The 10,588-nt window shown below is 33.0% G+C and overlaps 1 protein-coding gene across 5 annotated transcripts; it reads right to left on the bottom strand.

The window, feature by feature from the left end:
* Positions 1-2,548: 2,548 nt before the first annotated feature.
* Positions 2,549-10,168, bottom strand: LOC109017170. 5 transcript variants are annotated; one of them, XR_004801205.1, is made up of 11 exons: positions 10,043-10,168; positions 9,450-9,807; positions 8,232-8,390; positions 7,582-7,665; positions 6,641-6,736; positions 6,292-6,384; positions 6,080-6,223; positions 4,076-4,183; positions 3,158-3,209; positions 2,979-3,064; positions 2,549-2,903 (listed from the first exon to the last, which is right to left on the bottom strand). XR_004801205.1 is itself a non-coding variant. In XM_035688962.1 (10 exons), exons 2-10 carry the CDS (start codon positions 9,789-9,791, stop codon positions 3,036-3,038), a joined length of 1,107 nt encoding a protein of 368 aa, XP_035544855.1. In that variant the 5' UTR covers positions 9,792-9,807; positions 10,043-10,168; the 3' UTR covers positions 2,549-3,035. The 5 variants fall into 5 exon arrangements, 3 of the variants coding, with proteins under 3 accessions (XP_035544855.1, XP_035544857.1, XP_035544856.1); XR_004801206.1 differs by having other exon boundaries at positions 2,549-2,898; XM_035688962.1 differs by having other exon boundaries at positions 2,549-3,064.
* Positions 10,169-10,588: the final 420 nt, after the last annotated feature.

Below are 10,588 nucleotides of genomic sequence, written 5' to 3'. Positions count from 1 at the left end.
ATATATAAAAAATAATATTTGTATTATTGCATATATAAGTTTTATACAAAATATTATATATATATATATATATATATATATTAATATATATAAATTTTATATATTATGTATAATTATAAATTTTTATGTGAAATTTTTATATATAATATAGATAATTATATATATTCATATATGAAATAATTTCTTATTATAATTTATAAATTATTACATAAAATGTTAATAATAAATCACTAAAAGATTATAACTAATATTAATAGTCTAATATAGACTAATGACTATAGTTATACTTGTAACTAATACTACAAGTTTTTACTAAAAGTTTATAACTAATACTAATATTAAATATATAGTTTATAATTAATACTAATATATAACTTATAACTATACAAATAGTCTAATATTAATACTATTATATAGTCTACTATATTAATATAAGTATAAAATAGTTTTTTTTTAAATCAGTTTTTTCTTTTTTTTTTCTTTTTTTTTAATAAACAAATTTTTAAAGACAAATTGTGAAACTTACATTTTAAAAAAACTAGAAACCGAGCTGGACCGGACCGAAAATCGGTAAAACTGAAAGTACCGGTTTAGGAGGGTAATTGGTACGTAATCGGTTTTGAAAAATACAAAACCGGTACATACCGGTTCGATCCTAGATTTTGTCCAAAACCAGACCGAACCGGACCGGTTACATCCCTACTTGTACTAAACTATGTTGCTTGTGGAAATATTTTTTAACAGATATAGCTACTTTTTGCACACTCATTTCGGTGGTCTTAGTAATCTCTTAGAGATGCTTGAGAATGAGATGAGATGATAATTTTGTAAATAATAAAAAAAATATTTGTGAATAGTAATGAGATAATTTATTAATAGTAGTGAGAAAGTTTTAATTAAGTATTTATTAAGTCTTGAAAAATTAGAGAAAAAGTTGAATAAAAAATATTATAAAGTTAAAATATTTTTAGAATATAATTTTTTTTCATATTAATTTTGTTTTGGGATTTGAAAAAATTGAATTATTTTTTATTTTTTATTTAAAAGTTTAAAAAAGTTGTAATGATTAGTTTAAAAAAATTGTAATAATTAATTTGAAAGTATTTATATTTTAATGATATTTGGGAATGAAATTCGATGACATGAGATGAACTTTTTCTAAAGCTTGGAGAATGGGATAAAATGATAATTTTGTGAATAATAATAAGATGGTTTATAAATAGTAGTAAAATAGTTTGAGTTAAGTATTTATTAGGTTTTAGGAAATGAGAGAAAAATTTGAATAAAAAATATTATAAAGTTAAAATATTATTTGAATATAATTTTTGTTTTCGAATTGGAAAAAATTATATTATTTTTTATTTGAAAATTTGGGAAAATTATAATGATTAGTTTAAAATGTTGTAATGACTAGTTTAAAAGTATTTATATTTGATTGATGTTTGGGAAGTAAATGAGATGGAATGAACATATATTTTCAAACATCCTGCCCTGTTTGGATTGAGAAATCATCTCATCTCATCTCAACTCATTTAATCTCATTTAATCATTACAACTTTCTCAAATTCTCACATAAAATACAATAAACAATTCCACTTTTTTAAATTCCAATTCAATTTTTTCAAGTTTTAAAATAATAATAATATAAAAAATAATATTCTAATAATATTTTATTTAATTTTTATCTAAAATCATCTCATGTAATCTTATTAAGCAAACTGAGTGAAGTTAGCCATTTATTGAAATGGCTAACGCTGTAATTGAAATGGGGATTGCCTGGAGGACCGACGACAGGCTGCACCGGCGGCGGTCAAATGGGCTCAAGATTATGTTGACAAGGACCTGAAAGACTGGACTAGTGATAGTGATTAAGCAAAGAGTAATGCTACACAACCTCCCAACCTCCCAACCTCCACACCACATTTTTTCAAAATTTTTATTTTTTTTTTAATTTTTTTTGAGTTTATTCTTTTTAAACTAATTCAATTTTTCTATTCATTATTCATATATTAAATATTTGATAAAAGAAAAAAATAATAAAAATTAAAAAAAGTATTGTGTGTGGATGTTGTGTGAATAGTAGAATGTTTAGTAGATTTTTTGTTAAGCAAAATGCCTCTCATGGAAGTGCTCAATTGTATCCATATAGGTTCTTGCTTCTTAATGCCGATCTAGCAATTTTGATAATATTTTAATGTTAATGTCTAGGAGTAGAGATGATGACGAGTGAGATTTGTGCAGATTTTAATGTTAATGTCTAGGAAAAAACTAATGGTTACTGAAGCAGTTCAATTTCCAGTGGAAATGGTTCTATCATTTATGTTTCTCAACAAGACTGCATTTTCCTTGCTTCTCTAAAACAGACCATTTTCAACAGAGAATCGACAAGTCTAAAATATTGTCGACACTAGAATCAACTCTAGAGACAATGCTGATTTAGATACTAAATTTTTTTTCATGCTATACAACTTGGGTTGGTGTATTGCATGTCCTGCCATTCTATGAATTTGCCTCAATGGTCTTGAATACTGAAAAGGGGACATGAAAAGAACAATAACCAAGAGATTTTAACAGCAATTTGAAATGAAACTGCAGTTAATAATACAAATAAAGCTGACATTATCTATGTAACAGATTTCAAGTTGTCTGAATAAATTTGTCTATACTGAAGTTCAATCGTATCCCAGTGATGTGAACAAACCATAACCAAAGTGTACTTAACCTGGTTCCTGCCAAGGGCTCAACTTTTCTCTTGCTATGACATTAACAAATGCTGTCAATTTAGTCATGCTGCGGAGATCATGCCGATGCTTCTGGAAATGAAGCCCAAACAAACATGAACTGTAAACAACCAATTCACATAGCTCATTCTGGCAGTGACTTCTAAATCCAGAAATCCTACACTATTAAGGGTTTAATTGTCAAAAGGCCAGGTCACCGACATGAAGCCAAACATAGTCCAAAGGCTCAAGGAAAACCTGTCATCGTATTGGACATGTCTATCATAGAAAAGTATCCAGCAGCATACATTTGAACTACTTCTCCAACTCCTGGACTTGACCATCTATAGCGGTAGATAGGTTACACGATAGTCAATAAATAAATTCAAGAAAAACTAAAAGTCACAAAAGTCGTACAAATTTTGAGAGGATCTCACCAGCAAGTCCAACTGCCAAGTTTGCTTGAGCATCAGCGTCAGAGTTTAGGCCCTTGGAGAGGTAAAATGGAAATTTCAGGATGTTGATTGAAAAAGATGCAATAACATGACAGCGCCAGTAACAGGATTCTTATCACAAGGAATAAAGTAAATGTTTCGAACAAAAATCGAAGTCAAAAGCATGAAGAGAACAAAAAGAATGCTGAAAGGGATTTGATGAAGAGAGGTGAGAATTGACTGAATGCTATGGATTTACCAGAAAACTTGGTCTCATATAAAGCTGCACGGGCATAAGAAAATTAAGGGCTTGTTTGGGAAGTGAGATGATTTCATCTCCTCTCATAATTTCTCATAATTTCCTTCCCAAACATCACTCAAACACACACTTTTCAATTTCAAATCTTCAACTTTTTCATCTAATTATTACCTAATCATTACAACTTTTCCAAACTTCCAAACAAAACACAAAAACAATACAACTTTTTCAAATTTCAAAACAAAAATAATATCAAAAAATTAAATTCTAACAATATTTTAACTTTATAATATTTTTATTCAATTTTCTCTCTCATTTCCCAAGACCCAATAAAACATCTTAATTCAAACCATTTCACTACTATTCACAAACCATTTCACTACTATTCACAAACCATTTCACTACTATTCATAGAATTCTCATCTCATCTCATTATCCAAACATTCCCTTGAGTCTTTTTTTAGTTATAACATCCATTTTGTTATGTTATAAGTGAACAACCAATAGAAGGCAATTATGTCTATATCAATGACTCAAATTTCTCATATAAGCGGGTGCTAAGGTTCAAAGCTGTGTATAGCATACTATCAGGATCCTGTCTACAATGTGTTGTACAGGGCCCATAAGTATTTCCATATAAGAATGGAATCAACTGTACATACCCTTAAGACATGATTTATTTCGAAGGAAAGAAATTTGCTCATCAGTATCTTTGCCTCTTCACACAAGTCAAACAAGTTCTGGTTTTTTGCTTTCCACAAACCTTGTACCTGTACCATGAAAAGAAATATCGTTATTCATAGAAAATTAAGGAAAAAGAAAGGACAAGCACAGGAAATGTCCACCAATATAATAACCAAAACACTATGGACTATCGCTCAGGCAAGTGGGTAAGATCATATGTTTTGACTGTGATACCCCATATGATAAGGATAAGGGTAGGTAGTATACGAGATCCCACATTACTTGGGAATGAGAAGTTCTTGCTCTTTATAATGTTCCAATGGGTCTCCAATTGTATCATTGACTAGTCTTTTTGGAGTATAGGCCAAGTGGTTTGGCCCTTCCATTGGGGCGTTACATTGGCCCCACTATATGACATTATGAATACACACATGTGCAGAGCACAAGATGGTAAACCGAACATTTAGGCCCCATTTGGGAATACAAATCATCTCATTTCATCTCATCTCAAAATTTTTCACAATTTCTTTCCCAAACATCACTCAAACATAAACACTTTTCAATTTCAAATCTTTAACATTTTCATCTAATCATTACAACTTTCCCAAACTTCCAAACAAAACACAAAATAATTCATTTTTTTCAAATTCCAAAATAAAAATAATAATAAATTATATTTTAACAATATTTTAACTTTATAACATTTTTATTCAACTTTTTCTCTCTCCTTTCCCAAATCCTAATAAAATATCTTAACTCAAACCATTTCACTATTATTCACAAACCATCTTACTGCTATTGACAGATTTTTTTTTCATAGTTAATAAGAAAATTTTATTACCATGAATAGACAAAGCCCAGGTACACAGGACGTATACAAAGGAAATACCTACTTCACTATTATTCACAGATTTCTCATCTCATTCCTCAAACAAGGCCTTAGTCTACTCGGACAGCCAAAACTGGACAAACCTGTCAAACTTTCCACACCACAAGGTGGCAAAGTAAACTAAGTTCATACCACAAAAGGCAAAGACAGAATTCACTCTTAAATGTATGATTGGCCCTTTGAGGTTAGGAGTTAAGGTGGTGTAATACTAAAGCCAGATGTTTGTAAATTCACAACCCCAAATGGAATAATATTAGATCCAACAACAGCCTTTTAAATCGAAATAAGACAAAACATCAATTTTAATTTTACAACAAATCGGCTAGACAATGCAAATTAGAGTCTAAAAAGCAGCTATTGAAAATAATTTATTTTACTGGATAAGTAACTCTTTTAATCAAACTCATCTTTCTAATAAAAATTTATTTGCATCAGGATGTTGGACTTCTTCAACACCTAGTCCAAGCAGTGACAACCAGAATTGAATTTGCATCAGGACACTGAACATCACTGCGGTAGATTGGTGTTGCACGTGTAAGGAGAGTGAGAAGCCTATCGATTGCCTACTTCTTAATAGTGAAGTATCAAGAGATTCATGGAGTTGGCTCTTTACATCCTTTGGTGTATGCCTAGAAGAATGAGAGGGGTAGTGTGAATTTGGGAGGGGAGGGGTGTCATCACATTTTAGAAGTGTGGATGTTGGCTCCTTTATATTTGATGTGGTGTAGTTTGAGAGAGCAAAATGTATAAACCTTTGAAGATAAAGAAACTTTGATGATATGATGGACAGAAGGCTTCCAACTCCCTTTATACATGGATAGTAGCTCCTAATTGGTTTTTTTTTCCCTACTTTTTCTGATTTTTTTAGCTGCTGTTCTTTTTCTCCTGAATAGGGGGTTCTCTTAAAGATTCCCGTGTACTAGGACTGCACCCATCTGCATTTTCTAATAAAATTAAATTATTTATAGAAAACAATAGATGAAGATAAATGTTAAAAAGTGGAAAAAAATGTATCACCAATGAACTACAAATGACGATGATAACTAGAGAAAATAAACATGTATCCTTGATACCCAATCCACATCAAACAAACCTGCATACAGATGAGCTTGGAGTCTCCTTTTACACGGATGCTTGTAAAACCCCTTTTAAGAGCATATCTTAACCCCAAAATCAAAGCTCGATATTCAGCAACATTGTTTGTTGCTATACCCAAGCCTTCCTGTAATCTACAGATCTATGCTGAAAGCAAGGTTAGCTAAAACAAATAAAGAATCCACAAAACCAAAACAGTGGAATTCATACCAAACTTCCGTCATCAGCTCGCAGCACAGCTCCTGCACCAGCTAGTCCAGGATTCCCTTTTGATGCACCATCAAACTCAAGAATACAGGATCTCTGTTCATTAATAAATGATTGCAGGAATCAAGTTTAAGTTTTCTACTACAGATGCAAACATTTCCAGACTCTCAAAAAAGAATTACAAATTTCCCTTCTATCCACAATCTTGGATAGATACTTTGGTAGAGTCCGCCAGTAAGATGGCCCATATAATTCAATGTGGTGTATTAACTACAAAGAAAATAATATGGAAAGCCCATATTATTTTCCTTTTCTTGGGTATCCATTTGACATCAATATGTCATCCACTTACACAAGTACGGGATGAAGCTTCAATAACAACAGAAGGATCTAGCTTTGCATACTTTGTCTTGAGATCAGTTGGAATGAATGCAGAATCTATTGCTTCCTGCCAAGCATTGAAAATAAAGAAGAAACATGTCATAAATCATCCAAGGCACAGAAACGAACAACCTTCAACTGAATAAAGTTTGAGGGTTACCATAGGCAACCAGCAGTATCACAGCAGAGTTTGCACCCTAAACCACAAGCCTAACTAAAGAATGGGGAAAAAAAGACAAAATAGACTTTTAGCATTTAAAAAAAAGTACTCCATGATTTGACTCCACCTAAAGCTTAAAATTCAAATTATACTCACTTCTCCCTTGGCCCTTGGCCTAAACTCCTAATCATGAGAAGGGAGGGGAAGGGGGAGGAGGGGGAGGGGAGGGGGGACCAACAACATGATGGCAGCAGTGGCTAGTCGAATGGGTGGCATTGGAGGGGCAAGGTCTATGTCTCAGCAGAGAAGTGCATAATCTACTTACCTATAAAAAGAAAAAAAGAAGTCCACAATCTTCTAGAAGTTCATGGAAAATGACCTACAACTGAGCCAATAGGAAAAAGAGCACCATAAAAGGAAAGGATGAAAACTATATACAATGTGAACGGAATCCTAAAATGATCCCAAACAGTGCCAAAGAGGATAAAAAATGATTCTAAATCCTTGGAGCATCAGCGCCCACCACTTAGATAAATCAGGCCCCTCTTAGCATTATTTAGAGACCCATCTAGCCTCCAGCACTAAATAACACAAATTATCCCTATTCTCTGGAGTCAAATGCTCACACTGCCATAACCTAGACAAATAGACCTTGCCCTAGTCAAGGTCAGAAAAATAGTAGCAGACAAATGTCCTATAAGTGGTTCTATATGGTCTTATAGCAAAGCTTTTCAAGTTTAGGAACTACTTACCACAATTTCTGCTCCAAGCACTCCCTTTGATATTTTTTTAGAAGAATCCTTGCTAGATGTTTCACCTCTGGAAGAAGCTGGATCCTGAAATATAAAGACAAATATTCATCCAAGTTATCTAAAGCCACCAATCTCAAAACTTCTACCATGCGATAGTACAAAATAAGTACACAACTATTCTTTGAATAACCATTCACCCTAGAGAGCCAATGTAATACAAAGTACTAGGTAATTCTTGGCAAAATCACAAAATTGTTTGGATATACATAATCATGAAATATGAGATCGTAACCAACATGAACAAAATAGATTAAATTCAAATACTTGGGATTATATCGCATCAATCTTCAACCTCTTTTCTTAGCAGAAAATTAAGTAACATGGAGTAAGGTTAAATATCTAACAATGCCTAATTTGGCATCTCAAATTAAAAGAAGAATAGATAATCAGATCACCAGAGAGCTGGCACATTAAATGTTTGTACAAATTTCTAAGAGATCCAAAGCAAGTAATAAAAGAAGTTCAATAGACAGAGAGAGAACCCCAAATAACTGAATAAGTTCACATAAAATTGGCACAGCAAGCTTTCACATTATAAACGATGAAAAAATATTCATCAAATCATAAAATTTACAAAGAAATCATCTTACTTGAAACGGGCAAGGCATAAGTGTGCCGAAAAGATCTTCCTTCAAGTCTGCAGCTTTAATGGTGTACACAGCATTCTTAAGCCCATGAGCAATGAGATATTCCTCAGTGTCCTTGGGCAAAGAGTATCCTTTGTACACACTAACAGGAGGATTACATATCTACCAGTAGAAGGACAATCATCTGTTTAGCAATCACTGGTCTAATATCTACAAACAAAATGATATATTTGGGATTTCTCAATCTTTAAATACATTGCAATAGTGATTGATGAAAAGCCACAAGAAAAGACCATCATCTTCTCCACCACATGTTATGCTGTTTTATTTGCAAGCAGGCAGAGAATGACCAATTTAACTAATAACCAAGCCGTTGTAGACAAACACAATCAAACTGAATGGAAGCAACAAACACTAAAGAAGAATCATCAAAATACACTTGCTTCTTAGTCAAACTACACTTAACAGAATAATACAAGGGATTTACTTTTCCAAATGCATTACATCTTGGGTAGAAAGATAACAATAGCATCTGACCATAATGAAAAATTACTTTTAGCAGGTATCACTAAGTGAAAGATTTCAAAGAGACAGAACTGAAACGTGGTGAGACATATATAGACAGATCAAAGCATTTAAAGGGATAATGCAATATGCTCTTCTTGTTCAGGCTTAAGGGTCCAATCCTTGTTATTAATAATTCTTTTTGTTTCTCAATACATAACTAAATCCAAGAAAAAAGAAGCAAACTCTTACTGGTTCTTCCGTGTATACCTAATGCTATAGAGTAAATGGGAGAACATGTGTGTGGTGTGTGTGTGTGCACGTGTGCGCCTGCTGGCATGTGAATAGCAAACAAAGAAGATCCATATTAATCATGGATTTATGTGTCTCGTTATGCACAAATAACAAATATAGCCGCAGAAAGCAACTAAACTACATGTGGCAACAACCGGCTCTACATCATTCAACGTTATATACAATTTCCAAGGTCATTAAGCATATTAATTGATAATGTTCCAATAAATGTGATTATTAATTTTAATTCCATCTTTTAACTTTGAAATATAGCCCTGAAAGAGTCTCAAAAACATCATACAGATTCATGAAAATGCCTATTTGAAAATGCAATGACATTAAAAAACACACTTCTTGTAGAATCCAATCAAAGAGGTAAAAGCCAATAAATCACAGTAAATTATGGGGTGACAGAGGAATTACTGAAGATCCAACTTGAGCCTGACAATCAGTCAAACTCTTATAAACACCAACAATATCCCCTTTCCGCACAACAAAGAATGCATCCTTTTCTTGTTCCATCACCGGTTCAGAATCCAACTTCCGTGAACGAGATGCACTTTTGCCGCTCCGTGGAGATGAATAGCACCGAACACGAATCTTCGCCAGCACAAGTTCTAAATTGATTGCCTTGATACCACTGTATTTAAAGTCCCTTTTCCACGAGACAGTAGCACATCCATACAAAGCACTCCCTGAGACCAGATGGCCGGTCCTTCTAACTATTGCTGCAGCATATGAAGACACTTGCGACAAGCAATTCATCCCAGAGTAACTTCCCCTGATTGTCCAAATTTCTGAAAGTCAATTAATCGCTATCACAACGTTCTCCACTAAATAAAGTTTAAAAGAAACCCAACCAAACGCTATAATCAATATATATATATAGTAACTTATCAAAAAAAAAAAAATCAAAATATATAGTAATCCCAAGCAATGTGAAGAAAAGGAAGAAAAAACCCTAATTGGAAAAAAGTGAATTGCTGGGAGATAATTAAAATAAGACACTAACGTACTAGTTAATCACTTTGGCGATGAAGGTAGGTGACGACTGAAGACGACGGAGAGGGGTTTATTATGGGCTTTTAGGACCGAAACATTTTGGTTGGTTATTTTGACGAGTTTAAAATAAACGGGTTGGGTTATTTGTGGGGACTTGGGAGCATGTTTAGAAAGAATAATTCTATGCATCAGCTTACACTCTCCATATATCATGTATTCAATTTTTTTTTTTTAACTCAATACACTAAGTATATTGAGTGTGTGATAAATAGTAGACTGATACAAATATTTTTCAGTTTAGAAAATGGGAGCTGCATACAGGGATCCCACATAGGGATCCACAAACTGATGTGGCAAAAGACTGAAAGGTGAAGGCACTGTACATGCCATCCCGTCTTCCTTGTGTCCATGCCTCTCATCTTCCTTGCGTCCGTTTCACAACTTTCTCTCTCTCTCTCTCTCTCTCTATCATTCTCTGGTTCCCGTCTTCTTTGTAGGTAACTCTCTCTCTCTCTCTCCATTCTGGTTTCCGTTGCTTCATTGCTTTTTTTGTTTTTCCT

The sequence above is a fragment of the Juglans regia genome, chromosome 3, assembly GCF_001411555.2.
Source record: "Juglans regia cultivar Chandler chromosome 3, Walnut 2.0, whole genome shotgun sequence".
NCBI lineage: Eukaryota > Viridiplantae > Streptophyta > Magnoliopsida > Fagales > Juglandaceae > Juglans > Juglans regia.
This window is presented reverse-complemented; position numbering and strand designations above follow the sequence as displayed.